The sequence below is a fragment of the Lissotriton helveticus genome, chromosome 1_1, assembly GCF_964261635.1.
Source record: "Lissotriton helveticus chromosome 1_1, aLisHel1.1, whole genome shotgun sequence".
Taxonomy (NCBI): Eukaryota; Metazoa; Chordata; class Amphibia; order Caudata; family Salamandridae; genus Lissotriton; species Lissotriton helveticus.
The window spans coordinates 352699069-352726487 of record NC_136057.1 but is presented as its reverse complement, the minus strand read 5'-3'; the positions used below and the strand labels follow the sequence as shown (position 1 = coordinate 352726487).

Genomic DNA, 27419 nt, shown 5'->3' with positions numbered 1-27419 from the left:
ACGTGAGTCCCTTGCTCACTTTGCCACTGGATTCAAGCAAGCCGGGCTGAAGACGGCTGGAATGCCAGAAACCGGTCCTCGGAAGCTTGTTTCCGGTCCAGGGAAGACATGGCTTGGCAGTTCGGGCTGGACTGTTCCCATGAGGCACAGGGTCAGACTGATTTGCATATAGCCATGTCTGAACTGGGGTGGCAGAGTGGGCTAAAGAACGGTGATGGATCAAACCCAGATCTTTTGACTGGGTGTGAGTGTTTGATTGGCTCAGATGCTCCGTCCATCATCACCCCCTTTTGTACCGCTTTGGCCGCCATAAGTGTGGCAGGGTATGCTCAGACGTGAGTCCCTTGCTCACTTTGCCACTGGATTCAAGCAAGCCGGGCTGAAGACGGCTGGAATGCCAGAAACCGTCCTCGGAAGCTTGTTTCCGGTCCAGGGAAGACATGGCTTGGCAGTTCGGGCTGGACTGTTCCCATGAGGCACAGGGTCAGACTGATTTGCATATAGCCACGTCTGAACTGGGGTGGCAGAGTGGGCTAAAGAACGGTGGTGGATCAAACCCAGATCTTTTGACTGGGTGTGAGTGTTTGATTGGCTCAGATGCTCCGTCCATCACCACCCCCTTTTGTAACGTGTTTGCAAAGTGACAGCTGCCAGAAGAAAAGAGACAAACTTATATGATGTCTCTTATTTGCTCTAAGTTGTTTATGGGTACATTACAACAATATAGTATTTTCTCTATACGGTCTTGAATGTAAAGTTTTCGTTTCTTTGAGTCAACTCCTTTTTTCTATCTTTTGGAAACAATATTTAAGAAAACTTGATTGTAATTTTCTTTTAAAATCAACTCAATTATAATTCGATCCGAGGCCCCTAAAAGGAGGTGGGCCCGTAGGCCGGTGCCTTTTCGGTAATCGGGACCTGCCTCCTTCCCTGACAGGTGCCGCCGCCCAACCCTCGGGGTTGCACTTGTTTCCCTCAAGCAGGAGTCAGTCAGTCACAGTGAGAGCAGGAGGCACAGGCAGTGCACGCTCAGCTATCACTGCCTGGCACACATCCCACATAGCCCCTCTTACGGCGTCGCCCATACTACGTGACGTCATTTGAGAATGTATCGGATTCCCGGTGTACAGCACGGAAGGACAGCCGAGCGGACTTCAAGAAACTCTTCGGCGACCCATGCCGATCGACCGCGGCAGGCTGTTTTTTTTACGAGCTGAAGTTCACTGTGACCCTGAGACTGGTAAGTCACACATTCATAGGCGTCTGTCGATATTTTAAATGTTTGTTAGAGAACAGGCGGAGTTGGGAGGGTGGGCTTCCGGCTGGGCATAGCGCCATGCAGATGAGGGTGCACTTTTCTTCGTGCACACTGGAAAAGGCTCGGTCCTAGAGAGACATGCCTGTCAGACGCCACCTAGCGGTGAAGCTGAGTTTTGTTCCCTTCCTACTGAGGGCGTGTGCCCTTTGAAATGGCAGCAGAGGGTTCCAGGCACGGAAGTCCACAACATTGTTTATTTATTTATTTATTTATGCATTTTTATATAGCGCGGACTTTACCCGATGGTGTCAGAGCGCTTCACAAAAGGAACAGAAATGAAACATAATGAGAAACATTACAAAAGAACAGATTACAAAAGCATACATTACGTTACATAAGGTAATAGTGACATTTGTGAGCAAACAAAATACATGAGATAGTCAAAATTGTGAGCAACCAAAAATACATGAGGTAGTAAAGGTAATAGTGACAATTGTGAGCCGGTCCCCTCGAAAGGAAGGCCAGGCTCCGTCGCAAATCAGAATTGGGGGACATCATTTGAGGAGCTTTTCCTTGAGTGACTTATGCACGCTCTCCAGCGCGAGCTGTAGCTCAGAGTTTGCCATTTATTGAATAGTACGTTTATGCAGTCCGTTGCATGGTCCTGAACTGTGCTTAAACCGGGACTATGTGCCTGGTTGCTTCATTACTGTCGTGACTCCACTGTGAAAGTTAAGATGCATCGACTGCATTTGAGAATCTCACAAATGAAGGTTGTTCTGGGTGCTTTTCATCATGGCAACAAAGAAAGTCCTTAAGTGTGTTTCTGCATCATGTAGCAGAGTAACACGTTGTCTGTGCTGGAAATGCATGGCCTTTTAAAGGTCGGGGTTTTCTCTAATAGTTGTTCCCCCTATGATTTATAAGGGCAAAAGGTTAATCTTCTTGCTGCAAATTATGTTTTCCATGCAATGCATATTTTCAAAACTTTGTTTTTCCACAAGGATCCTTTTTTTTACAGGATCTTCTACCACACACCACCTGTCCCCGAGGGGTGGGGTACTTTAAATAACATAGGTTTGAAACCACCTGACAGTGGGGCTTCATTTCTTGTGTCTGAGAGTTCCCAGGCTATAATAAAAATGTCAAGATAACTCAGGATAATGTTCTTTGTGGAAGGAGATAAGTGCTTAGTGACAGTTTTCACTCCTTGTAAGGTAGAGCAGAGGGTTAATATGCCTGTTGCATAGAACATGAACGTTTGGTCTCAGATTAGAAGTTCCCATTACCCGTTTACAGGGTTGTGTAAGGAATATTGCACCATAAGCCTCTGACACTTTTACCTCAAAACTGTGAATGATCTGACTGGTCTGTTAGCTTTGTTGTTAGTATGTTCTTAGTGTGTTTTCTCATTTGCTATTTTGAGCAGATGGCAGGTGTTGCACTCGGTCTAGGCTGCATATACATATTTATGAGTTTGTCATGCAAACTGGGAACACCCACGCAACACCCTTGGACTGCCTTCCCAGGGCAGAGTAATGCAACAAAGTGATTTCTACAGCTTTGCGTTACTCTAGATTTATAAAGCCACTCGGCCCACTCAAAGTACCATGTGTGTCTTCATAAATCTTATTTTTTAGTTGCGCAGCTCTAGCACTACGTTGCGCGGTGCAAGAGCGACACAACTGGGCTCATAAATATGGCCCATGGACTTTAATAGTACAGCGCTTATTTTATAAGGCAAGTGACAATCTGTTGCATCCAGTTAGTATTTTCGTTTTTATTTAACTGCAATGCGTGTCTGCATATGTGCACAGAACTTTAATAAATTAGTGTCTCTGGAAGATTTGTGTTTTGTTGAATATCATGGTTACACATTTGTCTAACAGTACGATCAGGTGAAAAGGGCACTAAGTTAGTGCCCTTCCTTTTCAGGTGCTTTGCAGCAGTTTCAAGATTTTCTTTGAGTTTCTTGTTGCTCAAATGAGTGTGAATGTTGAGATTTACTTGATTCCCTGGATTTCATTGCTTTATTTTACTCGTGAGAAAGTGTCACTTTAAGTGTCACACATTTGGTTGTTGAATGTCACTCATAACTGCAATGGATCTGTGAAAATGCCACACATAAGCAATATGAAACCTTGGCAGCTGTGGTCAGGGCTATTTGGTGTCGAAATGATACTGGTCGAGCCTTCCTGTGAAAGATGCTTGACTATTTTATATGTTATACCGGGCCCTGCAGGAAACGAGGCCTGCTTTGACTAACAAAAATTGACAAAGCCCATATGTCTTGCTGATACAAGAGTGTTGTGCCACTCGTATATTTGCAGGAACCTGTTGATGTTGTATTTACTTACAAGGTATTATTTCAGGTGGGCTCGTGCTCAGTTATTCTGTGAAGCCCCTTTACAAAGTTGTTATTGTTTATTTTGAGTTCCACGCCCCGTGCTGCCTCCGTGAGAGCCCTCAGATGGCTGTTCACACTGGAGGCAGGCTGGACGTGGACTCCGTTTCCTGAATTGTAAATCTGAATTAAATGAACTGCAACTTACCTGAGAGTCTAGTAGTTCTTGCAACATTTGGCTACGAGCTTCTGGAGCCCACACCGGCCTCATTTTACCCATTACCAAATCTTCAAAGGTTCTAGCTCATGGTGGGTGTGTTTACTGCTGATATCCTGCCGTTGGCGATCAAGGCTTTTTGGCTTAAGCCTAAGTGAGTGAGTAGCGGCGACTCTTTGCTCTGCACAGTGCCAAGGTGGTGTTGCACATCTTTACTCTGTACCTCACAGCGCGCCACCCTTCTGGAGCGTGCTTTTCCTCGAGCCTGCACATGAGTCTAGACGGCACTCCTCACGCTCGCTTCACACTAGCTGCCATACTAAATTAGGAAGAGATTTCATTCTTTTTCTACGTTTGTTAATTCATTAGGAAATAATAATAATAATCCACATTTGTAAAGTGCACAATCACCCATAAGGGTCTCTAGGCGCTGGGGGCCGTCGGGAAGATTAAGCGAGCTATTGCCCAGAGTCACATGGTGCTGGGCTAACCTGCCGCCGGAGCCGGGGATCGAACCCTGATCCCCAGATTCCAGCGTCAGTCGCCCTGGCCGCGGCTGGTAAACAAGATGCCATTGTTATTAAGGACACAAACTTTAAAGGATTACAACGTAATAATAACCTTTTCTGTTTCAGGTGGGGTCTAAATCGCATCTACGGGAAACATCCTTTACAACGCAACTTTTACCACGCAGTGCCTTTACGACGCAACTTTTACAACGCATTGCTCTTGGGGGCGCTCTAGGATAGGGAATAGGTTTAATTTACTATCCAACACCTACCCTACTATCCACGGGGACTGGAGTTGGAATAGTAAATTAAACTATTCACTATCCAGCGCCCCAAAGCACTATGCGTTGTAAAGGCATGCGTTGTAAAAACAGCGTTGTAAAGGCATGCGTGGTAAAAGCATGCATTGTAATGTCATACATCCCGCATCTACGCCACAATGCACGTTGTCTAGGTAATCGCTGCAGAAAATGTAAAACATTGGGTCATTTCCGCAGTTTTTGCAAGTCCAGTAAAACCCAGGTCTTCTACACAGAATTAAACTGAATGAGCGTGAGAGCACTGTGGATTTATCCAACTTTATTTTGATCCTGTAGGTTTATTTGATTTCCACTAACAAATTGAAAAATCCGGTATGCCAAGTCACGTTAGGTTCTGTATTATCACTTGACATGAGGTGGGATTCAGGTGCACCTATTATGATTTTCTCAGCTCTCCTTAGCATAAGATCAGAGCAAAAAAATCTATTAGAGAACTTAGTCAAAGATGGCATTATTAAAGCCACAGAAACATCTGAATGGGTCAGTCTCATTGTGATTGTACGTGAAAAAGATGGAGAAAAACAGGATTTATTAGCTAATATTGGTGAATCGAAATTCTTTACAGTGTTGGATCTCAATTCAGCGTATCACTAAATACAAGTAGATGATACTTCGCAAGATTTAACAACATTTGTAATGCCGTTTGAGGCATATAAGTTTTGCAGCCTCCCGTTTGATCTTGCATCTTCTACAAGTGTTTTTCAGCGTTTTATGGACACCATCTTGGAGGGTGTGGTTGGGTTGCCGGCTTTCCAAGATGATATTCTAAGTCTTTACAAGATTCAATGTTATTCTTGAAACAGTTTTTAACACATTTAAAGAGTATGGTGTCATTCTTTTCACTTATAAATGCAAGTTTTTGGCCCATTATACTGACTATTTAGGCCATTCCATTAGTGCCAGCGGAATCTCTACCAAGTACTCTTTGGTTAAAGCCATTGAAGATGCTCAACTGCCAAGAGACAAGGATACTGTGTCTTTTCTTGGGCTTAGTGAATACTATTCACGTTTTGTACAAGGCTATGCGTTTATAGTACAACCATTGACGAACTTGCTTGAAAAAGGACGGAAGTGTATCTGGTCTGATTCTGTTCAGAAAGCTTTTCAGAAGGTCAAGAATCTCATTATATCAGGTCCAGCATTTTCGCTGTTTCTTGCTGGCAGAAAATGTGCGATTTTCATTAGATGCCACCGATATTGGTCTAGTGGCTGTTTTTTCACAATTTTCCCATGATAAGGAACACACTATTGCTTTTGCCTCTTGCAAACTCAGTGATGTTGAATCTGATTACAGTACTATCAAGCGGGAGGCATTGGCCTGCTTTTGGGCAGTGGAGAGATTTAAGACATTTATTTTGGGCTCTCGTTTTGATATTTTCACTGATCACATACCCTTACTTCACCCTTCTTTAATGGTAATAGGTCAGGTAAAGCTTCCGCACGGTTAGTCAGATTGCTATCCAAACTACAAGATTTCAAATTTACTTTTAAATATGTACCTGTAGGGGGAATTGATGCCATCGGTGTCCCGACCAAGAGATATATGGGGCCCCTCCTTGGATTGGGCACACACACGCCAACAGGAGGACACGAACACCACTGGGAAAATTGCAAACCAATTGACATGATCATCCCTGCCTACAGACGAACATCCTGTAGTCTTTGTAATATTATACATGGCACTAAATCAGATTCGATATTGTAGGCATACATAGGCCCTTCTTAAGATAAAAGCCAGATGTTATTGTGATTTCAATTTGTAAAGTGTATACCAACCATTAACTGAATGTATAATGTGCTTTGGTTTATAATGGAAATGGTGGTGGCATAATCTTTAAATTGTACAGTTATATGGACACACTTCATTTGAAGCTATTCGTGTGTAGAGATGAGAATTAGCTGGCTATTATGTTAATTTTGTTTGTTTGTTTATTGAAAAAAGTGGCAATAAAAAAATACATATGTACCTGTAGGGAAAAACAACAGAGCTGATTGCCTGTCAAGGTTACTTGTTGTGGATGAGGGTGTGACCACTACTAGGGAAAATACATTTGTAAATGCTTTGGTGAAACACATACTTGAAGACAAAGGCATAATCATGCACAAGCAAGGGTTGGAGGCTTCCCAACAAGATCCCATGTTATGATCTGCATTCAGGTTTATGAAAGATGGATGACCCAAGGAGAGAAATATTGAAGTCTCATTAAGGATTTCTGGTCCGGTTTCAGAAGAACTGTGTGCGACCGAAGGGGTTTTATTACGCAATTATGATTGTATTCCCACATCTGCTGTTAGGAATGTTCTCATTAAGGAAGTACACAGTGGACATTTAGGAAGTACACAGTGGACATTTAGGGGTTAGTAGCACCTGTAAAAAATCTCAAGCAATTTTTTTGTGGCCGGCCATGGAGATTCAGGTTTCCAAATGTGTTGATGCTTGTACTACTTGTTTAGTGTCTGATTAACATTGAAAAGTTCATGAATCTCCCATACACTTGGTTCCATTAACAGAAGAAGCTTAGTAGAACATAGCATTTGACATTGCTGGTCAATTTGACCTTTTGCCTACAAACAAAAGGTATATGATGGTACTGGTGGATTACTTCCACTTCAGTACTTTTACTCATTGTTTTGTTAAATTCTTGGAAAATATTTTTGATATTGAAGGAGCACATAAAAAATTCTTACAGATAATAGCACTCCTTTTACTTCAGCACATATTTAACAACTTTCTTATTACAGACCTCAATGTTGCTCTCTTTTCACCTTGTTTAAATGATCTGGTAGAACGCATGAGTATTTTTTTAAAAGAAGGTGTGCACATGGCAATGGGTTTTGAGCTTGAGGCCATAATGAAAGAAAACATTTGGTCATACCTTTTAACGCCACACAGTACAACTGGGGTGTTGCCATTCATGATGTATGCAAAAGGTTTCCGAGGTCATCAGTTTGTCCAGATTGGGTGAGAGAAGTAAGCAAAAGAAAAGTACCAAATAGTCAGTGCTTGACACGTGTGGCTTCTAGAGTTGAAGCATTGCATAGTCATGTGAAAGTAAATTTTGACAGAGACTCCGTGTCAAGGATCTGATATTGGCTGTGGGTAATTGTTTTTTAATTAAGAAGCCCACCAGGGTCAGGAAAGGTGAACTTAGAGTTTTCTGAGCTGGTATGTATTGAAAAGTTGTCTAATGGCTCTGTGCTGATTAATGACAGAGGGTGGTGGAGCAGAAGGGATGTGGTTATGGTTTCCCCTGAACAAGCAGTCAAAATACAAACTGCTGGAGGCTGTGAAGGGTGTAATTCCTGAATTGATACCTCTTGGAGGGATACATCACGTGCACATTTATTTCCCAGTAATGGGGAGGAAAGTTTGTCTCCCAGGGTATCATGTCATTATGATGTTGGTTTGGATGATAAGTCTTTTAATGCAGAAACAGAGGTCAATGTTGGTAATGATGCAAACACATTCCATTCAGGTGCAAGTGACAACACCTCCCACTACTCTAAATGCAGCGAGGTATATTCAGCCTGGCTATGAGTCACCCAGGAAAGGCAAGGAATACCTCACCCCCCTTGTGTCTCTCTAGTGTGAATGCACATCCCTGCTCCTGTCACTCTGAACCCAGACAGTGAATACACAAATGGCAGAGGCACACAGGATGGTTCAGCAAGAAGATGCCCCCTTTCTAAAAGTGGCATTTTCAAACACACAACAAAAAAATCATCTTTACTAAAAGATGTATTTTTAAATTTGAGTTCAGGAAGTCTAAAATCCACTTCTGTAGCTTGTTTCAATGGAAAGTTATGCTTGTAAGATGTTACAAAGCAACTCCTATGTTAGCCTATGGGCCAGATAGCCTTTCAATAGTGAAAACGAAATTTGTAGTACTACACTATCCGGCCATGTCACACATACCAGTACATGGCCTACCTGTCCCTTATACTCCACCCTGCCCAGGGGGGTACCTCGGGCTTACCTGAGGGGCGCCTAACATGTAAGACTAGGGAAGGTTTGGGCCTGGAAAGTGTGTGCATTTGCCAGGTGGGTATGGCAGTGAAAACTGCGCGCAGACACTGCAGTGGCAGGTCTGAGACATCTTCGGAAAGGCTACTTGTGTGGGTGGCACAAACAGTGCTGCAAGCCCACCAGTAGCATTTGAATTAAAGGCCCTGGGCACACACTGTTCACTGTACTAGGTACTTACCGATAAATCAAATATCCCAATCATGGGAACACCAATCCATCAACATAATTTACAGTAGGAACACTTGCTTTTTAGTACTGATCAGTAGTATTAAAGTGCCCAGAAACACCAAACCAGTAAAAACAATATCCAGAGTAACGCCAAAACCAGAAGGTCAGAAGCAAAAAGACAGGGAAAACATGCCAAAATAGGCCAGGTCTAATACCTGTCCACACGCAAACGACTATGTTCCCCCTTGTAATGAGTCTGGGGCCAAGGTAGGAAGTGAGGACATCTTTGCACTTCAAAAGCATATCTTTGAAGTCTCCCCCACTTAAAAAGCACCATTGGGTATGAGTATTGGACCTCAGACACCACCACCTCAGTACACTTCTGGGCCTGTGAACACTGTTCCAGGAAAAAGGACTGCTGTGCTGCTGAAAGGACTGGCACTTTGCTGGACTCCTGCTGTGCTGACCTGCTGGTCAGTTTTCCTCCTGCCTGGGTGAGAAGGACTGGGCCTGCCTCACTTGAACCCAAAATGACTCTAATGACTAGCTGTCTGTCCTCCTGATTTGAAGTCTCAGGGACATAAACCACTTCCAACCTCCCTGCTTCTGCATCTGGACTGTGCCATATGTGAGTCTGCTCTGCCAAATTGTGTCACCCAGTCCACAGCTGCGTGTCGCATCCTCGACCTGAACCCATGCAACGCTCCGCAACCTTGGATTAAGGTATTTTTGTCAACTGGGTCCTAGTATCTGCCCTGCGCTTCATCGCAGTCGGCCTGAACATTTGACATTGTTCTGTTCCGGCGCAACCAGATATCCCAATTTACTGCTTTTGCTTTTTAGCATTATTTTACTTACAACCTTAAAACATCTATATCTCAATTTCTACTTATTGGATTTTTGTCGTATTGGTCTTGTTTAATTTAATCTTTTTGTTTAGTGTTTTCACTGTTTTACTGTTAAGTGCTGCACAAATACTTTACACCACATTGCCTCTAAATTTAAGCTTGCCTGCTCTGTTCCAAGCTACCAGAGGGTGAAGTGAGCACAGGCTAATTTAGTTTGCCTGCCTCTTACCCTGACTAGGGTTGTGGTTGCTGCTTAACTAGGGCTAGGCTCAAACCCCAGTCATCCAACAACCCAATTTCAAACACTATGATTCTGCTAATTTCCACAGAAGTTCTTGCAGTGTTGCCTGTTGCCGTGCCATCAAGATTTAAGGATTATTATTTGACTCGATATATATATATATATATATATAATATATATCACAAGAAGTTACCCTTAACAAGAATGCACTATCAAGACTGGTTTATTTCCTCCTTTTCCACAGCAATCTTTCTTTTAATCTGAACAAACGTGTTTCGGCGAAAAATGCCTTTTTCAATGTTCCCAATTAAAAGCAACTTTCAGCACGCAGAGTTCTTCTGATTTTAAATACATCACTCTCCCGCCTGTTGGTAGTTCCGACAGAATAAACAGCGGCAAAGGACTGCACATTACTGCTTCGAGTGTCCAATATAATAAGAGCCATAATGACATGATGTAAAGTGTCACATTCCAAATGGTGGCCTTAGTATTCCTTGCTTTGTTATTCCCAATTGCAGGATAAATGCCACCATAAGTCTTTAGTCCTTTGAGGAACATTAAGAAAGGTATTTTTTGCCGAAACGCGTTTGTTCAGATTAAAATATTTAACTGACATGCCTCGTGAATGCTCAACATTTTTATGAGCTGGATAAATATATATATATTCATATGTGTTTTTTTCTGAAAAAGGTGTGGGGTGTTGTACCGCTTATATATTTACTGTAACATGTTGATGTATTTCCCTACGATGTATTAGTTCAGCTGAGCTTGTGCTCATCTATTCTGTAAAGTGCTTTACCATTAAGTTATTGTTGTTTGTTTGGAGTTCCATGCCCTGTGCTGCCTCCATGAGAGTGTGGTTTTAGATCGAGGCCTTAGACTGTGGTTTGCACCGGAGGCAGGCTGGACATGGGTTCCATTCATATATAATTTAATGAACTACAACTTACCTGAGAGTCTAGTAGTTCTTGCAACAGAGAGCTATTGGCGTTGCTAATGTCTTTTAGCAGCGATGTCCAGTAGAGTGGCTTGGAGTAGTGTGGCTTAGAGTGAAGTAGAGTGGTGTGACTTTAAGTGGAATAGCGTGGAGTGGAGTTGAGTGGCTTGGCGTAAAGTGGTCTGGTGTAGATTACAGTGGCATAGAGCGCTGTTGTGTGGAGTGGCATTGTGTAGAGTGGGATAGAGTTGAGTGCCACACTGTGGAGTTCAGTGGAGCAAAGTTGTGTGGCATAGAATAGTACAGTTGTGGGTATAGGTACCTCAAACAAGGAAACAAACTTAAAATCAGCTCAAAGGTAGGGGATGAATGTCTGATAGGCTACACAAATAGGTGTGTGGCTGCAAGCATTGTGAAGGCTTATAAGTGTGGTTAATGTGGAATTTATATATTAGAACATCTTAATCAAACCCACATAAACTGTAATTTTATTTTAGTTGTACGAGTAAACCATAAGATCGAGGTGTAGGTAAACAATGTCCAATAATATGTTTAAAAACAGAACAAATAGAACAAGCATGTACAATGCAATAGGTCGCGCATTTGCAAAAGTTTGAGCCATTGGCATTGTAAATGACAAACCCTACATCGATGTGTTGGTTTTGAAAACAGAGAAATAAATGGCATTGGCATTAGCCTAAACTCTGGTATTGTAAATGACTATGCCTTTTTAACCATGTTTTAAGAAAAGAAACATAAATAAAACGTATTGGCATTTACAATACCAATAGCTCAAACTCGTGTGAATACTTGTGTAAATACCAAAAATACCCGATCTCTGATCAGCAATTAATGCTTCTGCTTTTCAAACTTAAAAGCATATGTTGTATTAGAAACACCGTAAACAAATGTAATGCAAAAATTTCCCTTTTGAAAATATGTCGTACATACATAAATAGTATTTTCTAGGATAAGGAATTAATGCACACATATATGCACGGCCTGTGAAGCACTAGATATAAAGGGGCTTCCATTGCAGAGTCCTGTTTCCCCAGTCCGCAACCTCTAACAACCACCAGCAAAAGACATAGTAGAATTATTTTGTGATGTCTTCTGCGGCTTTGAACTGCTCGGTGAAATATCTCACTGGATTAGGTAGGTCACTAAACCTACAACAAGTGCTCCTTTAAATGTCCTGTAATTTATAGGCGTGGATACAGGAGAAGTACACTGTCCCGTCCTACACAACCACTGCCCCTCAAGCTGTGGCAAGTAGAATTTGTGCATTTTTATATAGCACCAACTTTAAATGGGCATGCATAAAAGATTATGAGTGACACTATCTTACGAGCAAAATCAAACAAGATAGACAAGAGAAACATATGTAAATGATAGACATTAGACCTATTTGAGCAACAAAAAACTCTTAAGATATCAAAACTGCTGTAAGCAAGCACCAGAAATGCAAGGGCACTAACCTTGGCTGCTGCCTGGAGGCTGTGCGTGCTGCAGCCACGCCCCACTGGATCTCACCGATGAACTTCTCGAGCAATCCCACTGTGGCTTTGACCAGCTACGCACCAATCTTAGACCATCCTGCCTCGAATCCACAACTGGGTGCCAATGGCGGCTGCAATCGGGAGTGCACCGGTAAAGCTCAGCACGGGGGCAGCTAAAAAAACACTCTTCTGTCGGGTTGGCATGTCCTGAAAGTGCTGTGTTGCATGGCTCCACTTGTTTGGGCAGCTAACTGCTAGTTATCTTTACGATCAGGTTATGCTGCCCATTACAGTCCGCCTGGCCCAATCATGTCAGCCTGCCGTGTGGTGCCCCAACACAACAGAAATGTTAGATGTTGCTGTGCATTCATGATAGGTCGGGCGCAGGACAGCAGTAAAGAAAAACACATTTAGAACCTGGGGAAGAAAGGATCATGCTGCATGGTGGCAGTGACAGTGCATAGAGGCGTTGCCTGGAGGAGTGGGCACGTAGAGAAGCTGCGCCCACCCAGGTGTGGAAGGGTATGCTGAGACGTGAGTCCCTTGCTCACTGCACCATCAGGATTCAAGCAAGCCGGGCCGAAGACGGCTGTAATACCAGAAACCGGTCCCCGGAAGCTTGTTTCCTTTCCAGTGAAGAATTGGCTTGGTAGTTTGGTCTGCCCTGTTCCCATGATGCACTGGGCCAGGGACAGACTAATTTGCATATAGCCAGGTTCTGAACTGGGATGGTGCAGTGAGCTAAAAAACGGTGATGGATCAAGCCCTGATCTGTTGACTGGGTAGGAGTGTTCTGATTAACTCAGATACTCTGTCCATCACCACCCCCTTTTGAAATCACCCAGGGAGTCCGGCACAGGGCGGGCATGGTTAAAGCATCAGCATTTCCTGAGACCGGTCAACGGTGAACCTGAGCATGTCTTGTTCTAACTCAGCTATCAACCAATAAAGTTTATTTTGGGTTTACCACACCATACGAATTGAAATAAAGCACCAAGCCTCATACCTGACTGTGGCACCTCTGCTTCTGGCTTCTGCTGCCGAGTATTGGGGGCGGGGTCAGGGGGACGCAGCAGTGCTGGAAGGCACACAGCACTTCCGATACAATGAAAGTGAAAGCGCTTTATGCCGCACTGTTGAAAAGTATGAAATTAATATTTGTAAAGTTGTTTTTGGTAGCTGCGCATCAGAAAACAAAAACGTGACCCCCCTTTACATATTTAGCGCGGTGTGCATGCTATTATTACAGTGTAATTAGTGCCCGCTGCTTCCGGACTACACGGAAGTCAGTTTGACCTCAACAGCCAGTGAAAAGCCAGCTAACAGGAGCTGTGCCAACATTCAGCAAATGGCAAGCGGCAGGAGAAACTACCAGCTGCTTGCCCACACATAGAGATTACTTGATGCCTCGTAGAGGCAGCGCATGCACTGCCTATGCGAGACCTACAAAACGAGAACTGGAAACTGGGGAATTGTCCTGAAATGCATACCTCAATCACAGCGCAATCAGCAGACGGAAATTAATTAAGCAGAATCAATCTGTGCTTGGTCGTTGCACCACAGAAAGAAGAGTAAGTGGTGCCTGGCCCGTGCTGGCCAATTAGGAGGCAGCAAAGAAGTGTGACATTGAGCCAATGAATAGTAAGCAGTGGGGGAGCGCCAAAGCCCTTTATTTTAAACAATACTGAGGGTCTGATCCTGTAAATGACCGTAGCTTCCGTTCTACAAATATTCTGTACAACGCTGCAAAGTTCTTAGGTTTGAAGCGTATTCCATATTTGGTTGTGACAAATAATTGCAATTCATGCTTTCCACACTGCACTCATTTTATACAAGCTTTGTGTATATATTTCAGTATTCACTTCAAAACATAGCTTTTTATAGGACATTCGTTCCCAAGCTTTTATAAGCATTGAGCAAGATTTGCGTGTCAGTTGTAATGAGCAATATTCGGACCACAGCGGACCACATTAGCATAGATGTATTGATAAAACAATCATGAACCATTGCACTAATTAATATAATATACAACAGTAACACATATATATTAATAGTAATTAACAGTATTTTGGGAACTTTTAAAGTAGGGATAAATTGTGCATTTCAGAGCCCAATACAGGCCAGTGACTGCAGCCAAAGTGTGAGAGAATTAAAATATCAGGGTACAGTGAGTGGTGTAATTCCCTGAGGTGTGGTGTGATCCTGGCATAGAGGATGTTTCCTTAGTCCATAATCTTATAATTATTTAAAGGTAATTCATCCAATAAATTGGATCATATTTTTTTGTAAATACACATAGATAGGCGTGTTAGTTGAATCATTGCTTCCATAGTAATGCTGACATCATTGGTGGCGAACGAATCATGCATCAGTGCTTAATCATGAAAAAGTATAGTGCTCAAAGTAAAAAAAAAACGGACCCAAATCCGAGATGCTGTAAATAATACCAAGCCTATGTTCAGTATAAGCTTTGGGAGATATGTTAGCTAAAAGGGTCTCTCCAGTGGTTACAATTATACACCTTTGGTGTAGTGTGTAACGTGTGACTCATCACACTGTAATGTGGTAATTGGAAGTGTAGAAGCATTCTGAAAGCATAAAAAATAAGATGATTATTTACTGCGAACAATGTCAAGTGGAAATTATTTCTGTGACATACTGTATGGCAAGATACTTACTAACGTGGTGGAGTAGCGGAGAATATAGGAAATCCAAGTGCATACATAAACAGAACCTGAATTTAAGTAAAAATACATTCACATAGGAATATTGGACAGATTATATTTGTGAGGGAAATATAATTGACCAAAGCCAGATTCCGTAAATGTGCTTAACTTTAGGGAATGTTTTCCTCGAGTTGGCACCCACCATGTATTACTGGTTCATATCTTGCGGACTTTGGCATTCAGCGTCAGCTCCATATTGCCCACCATTAGTGTTATACCTAAGTTAGAACCTGACAGTCGCATCTCCTTCAACCAACCATCCAAACACCTTCGGTCGTCAGGACTCCTACTCGCAACCATCCCACGCATATACAGAACCAGATCAGCAGGACGGGCGTTCTCTTACATCGATCCTAAATCATAACACAACCCCTCTCTCCACATCAGAGCCGCTTCCTCTGTTTTTGAAGGTGGTGAGGGCTGGCATGGGGTACTAATAAATATCCATCAGGAAGAGAGTTATCATATTGATCTTGAATGAGATGCTTCGGCGTGTAGGATGGCCTTAAAGGGTATGCCAGTGTGGAGTCTGGGAGGCTGAGGAGCAGGTTACTAGTACCATCCAAATGTGAGCGTGCATTGGCTTGAGCAACAGTACTAAAGTCACTTTGTAGAACAAGTATTTGCAATGCAATAGGTCTCACTTTAGGAAAGTTTGAGCTATTGGTATTGTAAATGACAAATGTTTTATTTATGTGTTGGTTTTGAAAATAGCGAAATTAATAGCTTTGTCATTTACAATGCCAATAGTTATAACTTTCGCAAATGTGACACCTATAGCATTTGTACTGCAATAGGTGCTGTATTTACGTGGCTTAGATGTATTGATATTACAAATAACAATGGCTTTTATTTTTTTTTATAATTAATACTTAAATAAAAGTTATTGTAATTTATAATGGAAATAGCTTATACTTTTGTAAATAACTTTTGTGAAGATATGGTCAGTGTATTTTATTGTGAAGAAAATCCAATAACAGAAGTGAAATATTAACATCTTTTTGTGACATTTGTGATCAAGCTTGAAACATTGAGAGAACATATTTGAACCAGTTGTTGTTGAATGGTTGGACAGATTGATAATGTGGTGGCGCTGCGTGATGTGGTGGGGACGTGTGATGCTGTGGCGTTCAGTGATGCAGTGGTGGCACATAGTGATGTCGTGGTGCACCTGAGTGATGCTGTGGTGCCCCTGAGTGATGCTGTGGTGGTGCGATAGATAGATAGAGTGAGGGTGATAGATAGCTAGAGGGAGGGCGAAAGATAGATAGAGTAAGGGCGATAAATAGATAGAGTGAGGGCGATAGATAGATAGAGTGAGGGTAATAGATAGATGTGTTTGGTTGTGTGTGTGTGTGGTTGTGTGTGTGTGGTTGTGTGTGTGGGTGTGTGTGGCTGTGTGTGTGGTTGGGTGCGTGGTTGTTTGTGTGGTTGTGTGTGTGTGTATAGTTGTGTGTGTGTGGTTGTATGTGTGGCTGTGTGTGTGGTTGTGTGTGTGGTTGTGTGTGGTGTGTGTGTGGTTGGGCGTGTTGTGTGTGTGGTTGTGTGTGTGTGTGGTTGTGTGTGTGGTTGTGTGTGGTTGGGTGTGTGGTTGTGTGTGTGTTGTGTGTGGTTGTGTGTGTGTGTATGGTTGTGTGTGTGGTAGTATGTGTGGCTGTGTGTGTGGTTGTGTGTGGTGTGTGTGGTTGGGTGTGGTGTGTGTGTGATTGGGTGTGTTGTGGTTGTGTATGTGGTTGTGTGTGTGATTGTGTGTGTGTGGTTGTGTGTGTGGTTGTGTGTGAGATTGTGTGTGTGGTTGTATGTGCATGTGTGCGTGGTTGTATGTATGTGTGTGTGCGGTTAGAGAAGGAAGTATGTGGAAGAGAGCAGCAGATCAGCACCGCAGAAGAGAACAGGGAGTTAAAGAAGGAGGCGGGTGGAAGAGAGCAGCAGATCAGCACAGGAGAAGAGAACAGGGAGTTAGAGAAGGAGGCAGTGGAAGGGAACAGCAGATCAGCACGGGAGAAGAGAACAGGGAGTTAAAGAAGGTGGTGGGTGGAAGAGAGCAGCAGATCAGCAGAGGAGAAGAGAAGAGAACAGGGAGTTAAAGAATGAGGTGGGGTGGAAGAGAGCAGCAGATCAGCACAGGAGAAGAGAACAGGGAGTTAAAGAAGGAAGCGGGTGAAAGAGAACAGCAGATCAGCACAGGAGAAGAGAACAGGGAGTTAAAGAAGGAGGTGGGGTGGAAGAGAGCGGCAGATCAGCACAGCAGAAGAGAACAGGGAGTTAAAGAAGGAGGTGGGTGGAAGAGAACAGCAGATCGGCACAGGAGAAGAGAAGAGAACAGGGAGCTAGAGAAGGAGGCGGTGGAAGAGAGCAGCAGATCAGCACGGGAGAAGAGAAGAGAACAGGGAGTTAGCGAACGAGGTGGGTGGAAGAGAGGGAGGGCTATAGCTAGAGAGAGGGAGGGCGATAGAGTGAGGGCGATAGATAGATAGAGGGAGGGCGATAGATAGAGGGGGGGGATAGATAGAGGGAGGACGATAGATAGATGAGAGTGAGGGCGATAGAGTGAAGGAGGGCAATAGATAGATAGATAGAGTGAGGGAGGGTGATAGATAGAGTGAGGGAGGGCGATAGAGTGAATGAGGGCGAAAGAGTGAGTGAGTGTGATAGAGTGAGTGAGGCGATAGAGTGAGTGAGGGCGGTAGAGTGAGGGCGGTAGAGTGAGGGCGTGAGGGCGGTAGAGTGAGGGCGGTAGAGTGAGGGCGGTAGAGTGAGGGCAGTAGAGTGGTAGAGTGAGGGCGGTAGAGTGGTAGAGTGAGGGCGGTGGGGTGGTAGAGTGAAGGCGGTAGATAGAGGGCAGTAGAGTGAGGGTGTGAGGGTGGTAGAGTGAGGGCGGTAGAGTGGTAGAGTGAGGGTGGTAGAGTGAGGGCGGTAGAGTGGTAGAGTGAGGGCAGTAGAGTGGTAGAGTGAGGGCGGTAGAGTGGTAGAGTGAGGGCGGTAGAGTGAGGGCAGTAGAGTGGTAGAGTTAGGGCGGTAGAGTGATAGAGTGAGGACGGTAGAGTGAGGGCGGTAGAGTGGTAGAGTGAGGGCGGTAGAGTGAGGGCGGTAGAGTGGTAGAGTGAGGGCAGTAGAGTGGTAGAGTGAGGGCGGTAGAGTGAGGGCAGTAGAGTGAGGGTGTGTGGGCGGTAGAGTCAGGGCGGTAGAGTGGTAGAGTGAGGGCAGTAGAGTGGTAGAGTGAGGGCGGTAGAGTGGTAGTGTGAGGGTGGTAGAGTGAGGGCGGTAGAGTGGTAGAGTGAGGGCAGTAGAGTCGTAGAGTGAGGGCGGTAGAGTGAGGGCGGTAGAGTAAGGGCAGTAGAGTGGTAGAGTGAGGGCGGTAGAGTGGTAGAGTGAGGGCGGTGGAGTGAGGGTGTGAGGGCGGTAGAGTGGTAGAGGGTGGGTGGTAGAGTGAGGGCGGTAGAGTGAGGGCGGTGAGTGGTAGAGTGAGGGCGGTAGAGTGAGGGTGGTAGAGTGAGGGCGTGAGGGCGGTAGAGTGGTAGAGTGAGGGCGGTAGAGTGGTAGAGTGAGGGCGGTAGAGTGGGGGCGGTAGAGTGGTAGAGTGACGGCGGTAGAGTGAGGGTGGTAGAGTGAGGGTGGTAAAGTGAGGGCGGTAGAGTGGTAGAGTGAGGGTGGTAGAGTGAGGGCGGTAGAGTGGTAGAGTGAGGGCAGTAGAGTGAGGGCAGTAGAGTGAGGGCAGTAGAGTGAGGGCGGTAGAGTGAGGGCGGTAGAGTGAGGGCGGTAGATTGAGGGCGGTAGAGTGAGGGCAGTAGAGTGGTAGAGTGAGGTGGTAGAGTGAGGGCGTGAGGGCGGTAGAGTGGTAGAGTGAGGGCGGTAGAGTGGTAGAGTGAGGGCAGTAGAGTGAGGGCAGTAGAGTGAGGGCAGTAGAGTGAGGGCGGTAAAGTGAGGGCGGTAGCTTGGGGGCAGTATAGTGGTAGAGTGAGGGCAGTAGAGTGAGGGCGGTAGAGTAGTAGAGTGAGGACAGTAGAGTGAGGGCATGATGGCGGTAGAGTGGTAGAGTGAGGGCGGTAGAGTGAGGGCGGTAGAGTGAGGGCGTGAGGGCAGTAGAGTGAGGGCGGTAGAGTGGTGAGGGTGAGGGTGTGTGAGAGGGTGAGGGTGTGTGAGGGTGAGGATGAGGGGGTGTGAGGGTGGGAGGGGGTGAGAGGGTGTGTGAGAGGGTGTGTGAGAGTGAGAGGGTGGGTGAGGGTGTGTGAGGGTGTGTGAGGGTGTGTGAGGGTGAGGATGAGGAGGTGTGAGGGTGAGGGGGTGAGGAGGTGTGTGAGGGTGAGGAGGTGTGTGAGGGTGAATGGGGTTGAGGGTGTGGGGATGTGAGGGGGTGAGGGTGTATGAGGGTGTGAGGGTGTGTGAGGGTGAGAGGGTGTGTGATGGTGAGAGGGTGTGTGAGGGTGAGAGGGTGTGTGAGGGTGGGTGAGGATGAGGGGGTGTGAGGGTGAGGATGAGGGGGTGTGAGGGTGAGGGGGTGTGAGGGGTTGTGAGGGAGGGTGAGGGGATGTGAGGGTGAGGGGGTGTGAGGGTGAGGGGGTGTAAGAGTGAGGGAGTGTGAGTGTGAGGGAGTGTGAGGGTGAGGGTGAGAGGGTGTGTGAGGATGAGAGGGTGTGTGAGGGTGAGAGGGTGTGTGAGGGTGAGAGGGTGTGTGAGGGTGAGGGTGTGTGAGGGTGAGGATGAGGGGGTGTGAGGGTGAGAGGGGGTGTGAGGATGAGAGGGTGTGTGAGAGTGAGTGGGTGAGAGAGGGTGTGTGAGGATGAGGATGAGGGGGTGTGAGGGTGAGGGGGTGTGAGGGTGAGGAGGTGTGTGAGGGTGAAGAGGTGGGTGAGGGTGAGTGAGGGTGTGTGAGGTTGATGGTGTGTGGGGATGTAAGGGGGTGAGGGTGAGTGAGGATGAGAGGGTGTGTGATGGTGAGAGGGTGTGTGATGGTGAGAGTGTGTTTGGGGTTGAGAGGGTGAGTGAGGGTGAAGGGTGTTGACGGTGTGTGAGGGTGAGGATGAGGGGGTGTGAGGGTGAGGATGAGAGGATGAGAGGGTGTGAGGGTGAGGGGATGTGAGGGTGAGGAGGTGTGTGAGGGTGAGGGGGTGTGAGGGTGAGGGAGTGTGAGGGTGCGGGTGTGTGGGGGTGTGAGGGGGTGAGGGTGAGAGGGTTGTGAGGGTGAGGGGGTGAGGGTGAGGGTGAGTGAGGGTGTGTGAGGGTGGGTGAAGGTGTGAGGGTGAGAGGGTGTGAGGGTGAGGAGGTGTGAGGGTCCAAAGTAAATGGTGGCATGGCAGACATCATAAGACAGAGAGAAGAGACTGCGTCGTGACTGCGTTGGTCAGTTTCAGAATCCGGAGGGGCAGAGTCAGCACAGTCTACGAGGGATCAACGTGTCTAGAGGCAAAGCATAGCGGATGTAGCATTGCATCTAGCAAGTCGAGTGTTTTCAAGCTGAGTTTCCCTAGAGAGATGGCAACACAGCAACAGCATTTGAGGAGCAAGGCTACAGTAAACAAGCATGGTAGGCTTTCACTTTCGTCCAGAAAAAAACCAGAGAAAGGTGCAGAGAACGCCGAACAAAACACGCTTCCCCGCGAAATGGATGCAAAAAACCCCAAACTCTCGGCATTGCTGTGGCGGGGGAGCGGGAGCGGATTTCCTTTGAAGTCTGATGCGAAGGCTCAGACAAATGGTGGTGTGTGATTTGGCCGGCGATGTGCACGCGCATCAGATCAAAGGAAGGGTGGGAGGGACATTGGCGAGCGTGGGGTGAGGGAGTGTGCAGCCTGGTGAGCTGAAGTGGCAGCAGAGGTGGAGCATTGCGCGCGCGCACGAGCGCGTGGTTGTGCTCACATGCACTGTGTCCGATCCGCAGTTTTGTTAAACTTTTTAGGTCGCCTACTATAATCTCGCCAACAAGCATTGCTAAAGCAATGCCTTAGACTCGACCTAAAAAACAGAGAAGAGAGCTGGTATCATGTTATATGTTTGTTTGGCAACATGTTCCTTGAGGGTGAGTTTGGTGCCCTGGGTGGATCCAAGTGACTTGAAATTCAGTGAAAGTTGGGGTTCGCTTGCTGTCAAATTTCATGTAATTGAGCCAGGTTTCTGCTGTTCCTTATTTGGTGTTCCTAGGAAATAGCAGGAATTTTTTCTTGGTTGATTTAAAATCCTCCATGGGCGGGGACACCACTTATAAGCATGCTGGATCCTTCCAAACTGACTTTGATACAGTCGCCCAGGAAGAAGAGGTGATATCCTTGAAACGCGTCGGCGAAAAGACTGTAAATTCCGGATAATGTACTCTCGTTGCCGTTTTTTCTAAATAAACCCTTGGGTTACAACAGCAGTGTGTGCCTCCAGGCTTGCTTTGGGCGTTTTGGAGAAAAAAAATATATATATCCATCAAACAAACAAATAGTTCAAGATGTGGTAGAGACAAAAACGTTATCAATGCTTGTATTTGGTGTGTTTGGTTACACGTGAACAAGGCTGTAGAGCTGAAACGAGTTGTGTAAATAAACTGCAATCCAGTAATTTGGGTCCCATTGTCTTTCCTGCCCGAGAGCGCATCTTGAACTATTTGTTTGTTTGATGGATTGAATTTACCGGACTGCTTCGCCGGGATTTGCGCCAACTTTCACCGGTCCCAGCGCTCCGGAAGAAGCGCTTACTTTTTGGATATATATATATATACACACAAACATTGCACCCAATGACAGAAAAGATGTAGCTTGAGGCATATAAATGAATGGTGCAAGAACTTTGTGCCACATGGATAGACAGTGTGTTCTATTGCATTGTATCAAAGCTGCATTTATATGGCGCTTCATGTCCTTTAGGATACCATATCGTATTTATTTCTTTTATAAAGTTTTATATAGCGCGAACTTGACCCACGGTGGTATCAGAGCGCTTTACAGTACATACTTATCACATATTATACATTATGCATTGTCGAATGAGTATCACACTACACCATAGGGGAGTGCTTGGCTGGAAGGATGTGCTTTTTATGAGCCTATGTGGGCAGCATGTTTGTGTGTGTGACCAGAATAATGCTCTTATGGTGTCTTATGTCACAGTTCTTTATAGTGTGAAGAGAGAAAGGGTAAGTGAGGCACAGGGCTTTGGTTATAAATCGCTGACAGCTACAATTTACTCTAGAAGCCCAATGTGTAGAATTTGGTGATTACAAACAATTTTCATTCAACCTCCTCTGTTGAGCACACCAAATAAGTCTTCCTCACTCTTAAACCGTCTTAAACCGTTTGTGAAAGCAAAAAGGCATTTTTAAATGAAGAAAAGCCTAATTGCAATTCAGTAACCTAGTTTAATCATGTATGTCTAGTAAAGAGGAAGAAAAGACAACAAAGAAAGAGATCTGCCTTGTTGGTGTGCATTATATTCACGTCCTATGAGTCAGTGATGACAGGGGAGGGTGAAGCTTCTGGTTGGAAGGAATATCTTAAAGTCTTTAAAGATGACAGCCACATATGGCAGATCTCTACATGCATTAGGCGCATGTTCTCTTTGGTATTGAGTGGTTTGGTTCCGGTGGATTGGTGGTTTCCAGACAGTGTCCAATTGCAGTTCCGATCTATTATGGTAATACTTAGCTGGACTACAAGTGATTTATCACCATGTGCAATCCGTATACTTGCCATTCAGCCTGCAACTGGCATTGCAATGGTTATGGTCCTGTGACATTTTGGCACCACTGAGAGGGTATAATTAGCATCTAGCCTGCAATCATTACACTCAGCAGTGATAGAATCAAATTGTGTCAGACTCCAGTGCTACCTGAGCAATATTCTCATGTACCCTGCGCGGTGTGCAGCCACCACTCATGCAATCTAATAGTGGTGTTTCTGTGTCTTTCGGAATGGTTGACTAAAGTGTTTTCTTCTGTTCTGTTAGTTAGTTTTGACGTCAGGGGACCCATTTATTGTGCTATTCATCTGTGGAAGAAACAGGTTTTTACTCCCTTCCTGAAATTACGGAGGACTTGTAGATTTCGTATCTTTGCTGGTAAGGAGGTTGAGTGTTTTCCACCTGTACTGAGAATGTAGCTCCACCAGTGGTCTTATTCTAATTAGCAGATGTGATGAGCTGAGGTGGTAGTTTCAACAGTAGTGTTCTTTTCTGTATCATTGTAATTTCACTTGTAGCTACTGTGTGTCTTCCCCTTGAAGGTCTCTATGAAACTGTAAAGTGCCTTAAAGACAGAACATCAGACTATTGACGCTTGTAGGGTCCCCTAGTTTTAGAATAATCTACATGTCATCTGCATAGTTGTAGCAAGTGAGGTTGATTGATCTGATCAGGTAAGGTAGAGGGTGAACAAGACTGATGAAACGAGGGACCCTTGTTGGATTCCGCAGAGTAGGACGTGAACAGTTGAGGTAAATATTGATTTAGATACAAAGCCTTATCTGTCGCTGAGGTGGGAGGTGATCATTTATTTATAGGTCCAACTACAAGTCACAGTAGTAGTGTCCTATGATAGAAAATATCAAAGGTTGTTGATTAGTGTAAAGATACCAGGCCAAGAAGCAAGGGGATTGAAGGCAACTGCCTAGAGACCATTTGCATATTAACATACCTTTGTTATCTGGTTATCTAGGCGTGTTTTTTTTCTGGTTCCAGTACCCGCTGGGCCCCCGCTCAGCCTATTCCTTACATTTGAAATTTAAATTTACTGCTGGGAGAATGCATTGCATGAAAAGGAATATAAAGTAGGGTTGCCAAAAGAAAAATGCCAGCCATGTGTTGTTTAAAGACACTGAAAGACCTCCTCTTGACACTAAATAGGGTTATAACAACAATATATGTATTCATTTGTAATGTGACTTTTCTCTCTTTGGTCCCTTTAATTATCAGTCATGGGTCATTCAGGTAGCCCTAGAACACAATTAAAAGTGTTTTCTATTTATATTTGCTGTTCAAAGTATGCACAGACAAGTGCTAAAAATACGGCTTTAGGTAATGTTTATTTTTGTCCTCTAGGGGCATCAAAATAATGAGCTGGCAACCCTAATCATAAGACTGGAATTTTTTGCACGATCAGCACATTATTTCCTACGCCCTCTATCCCTATTAATGCCAGAATAACAATAGTTTAACTTATACCTGAAACCCTATGCCCGTGTCAATAATATGCTGAGTTGCTTCAAGTGTCCGGGAATACACAACTCACTCCTCATTCTCGCCCTTCACTTTTATGCTCACCCTGCACTCACAGCAATCACAATGCACTCACACTAACCACCATGCACTCACACCATTCACCTGCTCAACCTGCACTCAGTCATCAATCTGCACACGCAGGGCACTTGTGACTTGCACTGTTTACCCTGTACCTCACCCTGCAGTCACACGAGCACACTACTCACCTTGCAGTCATGTCACACTTCACCCACCTGTCCCCCTCACTGCTCAATCTGCAATATCACTTAAATAAGCCCTTCACTAACAATGCATTCTTTTGTCCAACTCAGCACTTACATATGGTCAGCTCACTCACCCTCTTCTCTTACCCTACTCTCACACTGTTGCGTCACTCACTGTACACTCTTTAATCTATACCTACTCGGGCCCATTAACTTTAAACAGTAGACACAGTATTTTCAGAATGGACGACTCTGTGCAGTAATTACCAAGGTAGGATTTGAACAACATAAATACCATAAAGGGACCTGCAGAGAGATGAAAAACAAAATAGTGTGCATATCTCTCACCTCGTAAGCCAATGCTAAGCGCTGCATCCTATTGCACAATAAGCTGCATGCACACCAGTCAGTGGTCCTCATGCACAACATGGAATAGGAACACTTCCAACATAGCATCAAAACAAATACAACGCCCTTCCAACCAAACACCCTACACATATTGTAGCTTGCTATTCATGTAGTCAAGTGCTTCAGTGCTCCACATAGGGGTAGTAGGCCCTCTATAAATATAACCATACAATACATTCAAGATCGCTCCATCCCCTGTCTTCTTGGCTTTGTCCTTTAGCTCCTGACTCCTTGCTTAGATGTCTGGGTGGTAGGGCAAAGTGGTAGATGGTGTGCCTAGAGGACGGGGGGCCCCCTCCATGTGCTTTGCAGGGGGGGTCCCCTCAACTTTCGTTACGCCACTGGGTCTAAATGTCGACTTGTCAGTCTTAACCATTTATGCCGATGGTGCTGAACGTAGGGAAATCCTGGAAGATTGATTCGATTGGATTCCAATTTGAATTTGTGTTCTGGCACACGGTAATTGTTGTTTTGTCAACTCACTTCTTCACTTGCACTGCCCCGTCACAAGTAGCACCTATCTGTTCTTGGAATTGTCATTACACTGTCTATACATATATAAGATATGAAAGAGATTAAATTGCTAATATCATACCTTTGTGGTACATTGATTGTGGTAGCAGGGCAATGGATAAGATAGCTCCTGCGGAGTAACAGAATGTTTCTTTTGACTGATTCCTTTGTTGAGCAGTGTTTTTTCTATATGTTATCTGTGGTTAAAGCACTAAGCGATTTTATGTAGAGGTTGAGGATGAAAGGTGACTGTATAGAGCTCTGGCGGGCATCACAGGTGAAAATGATCTTTTGGGACCTGGAGGTACCCATGTAAACAAACAAGTGTCTGTTGAAAAATGTAGTGGTTAGCACTATGTTACAGATATGTTTTTGTATTTGCATGTGCCTCTAAAATGCCTCTTTATTTTTGCCTTAACACCTCCTATTTTGTAGATATTCCATGTCTTCCAACCACTCTCCGTTGCCTCTCCCACATTTACAAAAAAACATATACCTCGGCGTGTAAAGACCTCTGCATGTAAGAGTTAGGGCAGGCACATAGTGGTAATCTTCACCAACGTGATAGTGAACAGAATTAGTATTGCTAGAGTACTACTTTACATACTCCAAAATGCTTTAGTGAATAACAAGAAGTAGTAGATAGCCATGTGCACATCAGAGGTCTCTTCCTTAATCAAAATTTCAAAAGCACCTGACCCATCTCTAAGGGGCCGATTATGATTGCGGTTTTTCCGCATCCTTCGGGCCGGCGGAAGCCACCGCCGGCCCGGAGGATGCGTAAAAACCGCTGTGGAGCCTCCAAAGACCCACCGCCATATTATGATGGCTGGTGGGTCTGGAATTCCGTCCGCAGCTTTTCCGCTGCGGTCGCCTTCCGACCGCGGCGGAAAAGCTTTAACATGGCTGGCGGTGTCTATCAGACACCGCCAGCCATATTAGGATGGTGTGAAAGGCGTGCTTTTCCGCGGCGGCTTTTCCGCCGTGGAAAAGCATACAGATTTTCACTTCGGGCCCGTTGCGGGCCCTCTGGGTGAAGGTGGGGTGGGGGTGCACATGGGGGGTACCTATGGTACCCCCTGCATTTGCGTGCACAAAGCAGCAGGCACTGCGCGGTGCCTGCCGCTTTGTGCATGCAAATGCGATGCACGCATTTTTAACCTTGCGGCGGGTGCAGCTTGAAGCTGCACCCGCCGCAATGTTAAAGATAGAGGATGTGACCGCCACCCTGGCGGTCACATCCTAATCTGCTCGGAGAGAACGCCGCAGCCCTTGCGGACGTTCCCTCCTGCTCAGGGGTCGCGGACGGACTCAAGTCCGTCCGCGATCATAATCGGCCCCTAAGTACCATACATCTAAATACAGGTTTTAAAAATTGTACTCTAAAATTATACCATCTTTGGCATTATAAATACACTTAGTGTAAATCCTTGTTACCACCGACAACATTTAAACACACTGGAATGAACTCTCATTTATGAATTACCCAATTGTTAAAAATATCCAACTTCCCTAAAATACATTGCCATAAACTGTCTACTAATCCAGGAATTTTGTTTAAATGCCAGATATTTGTGAATTCTAACAAATAGACCATCATATCTGTTTAATATTAATAGGTTGACTAGCTATTTCATGACTTCTTTTCTGGAGTTTATATATTTGTATTTTTCTAGTTATATGAGAAAATGTAATGGTAACAAAGCTTAACTCACTAGACAATGTAATAACTTTTTGGTATATTTGACCCTTTCTAAAAAAACAATCACTTTTAATAATTTTCATATGCAAAACATAGTTAATGCTAGTCTATACTTTATAAACCTTGAAACACAATTCGAAAGAAAGAACTTCTCATATTAGAGGGTATGCCAAGCTTTGCTCTAATACCCACTAGTGGAGTTACTGGAAGGAATCTCAGTGCTGTATGCTTTCTCAGAGTAAGCAAATACATAAGCCCTATGAAGTAAATTTGGCATTACATTGACTAAAAGGACTGCATGACAGTA

The 27419-nt window shown here is 44.8% G+C and overlaps 1 protein-coding gene across 2 annotated transcripts in view; it reads left to right on the top strand.

Annotated features, from left to right (window-relative positions):
• Nucleotides 1–932: 932 nt before the first annotated feature.
• Nucleotides 933–27419, top strand: part of LOC144808089 (uncharacterized) — an 84508-nt gene continuing 58021 nt past the window's right edge. Inside the window, exon 1 of one of the 2 annotated variants that reach the window (XM_078673599.1) lies at nucleotides 933–1240. In XM_078673599.1, coding sequence (XP_078529725.1) covers nucleotides 1177–1240 — 64 coding nt within the window. In that variant the 5' untranslated portion in view covers nucleotides 933–1176. Of the gene's footprint in view, nucleotides 1241–13732; nucleotides 13940–27419 lie in introns of those variants that run through there. The other variant, XM_078673600.1, reaches the window with a different exon arrangement.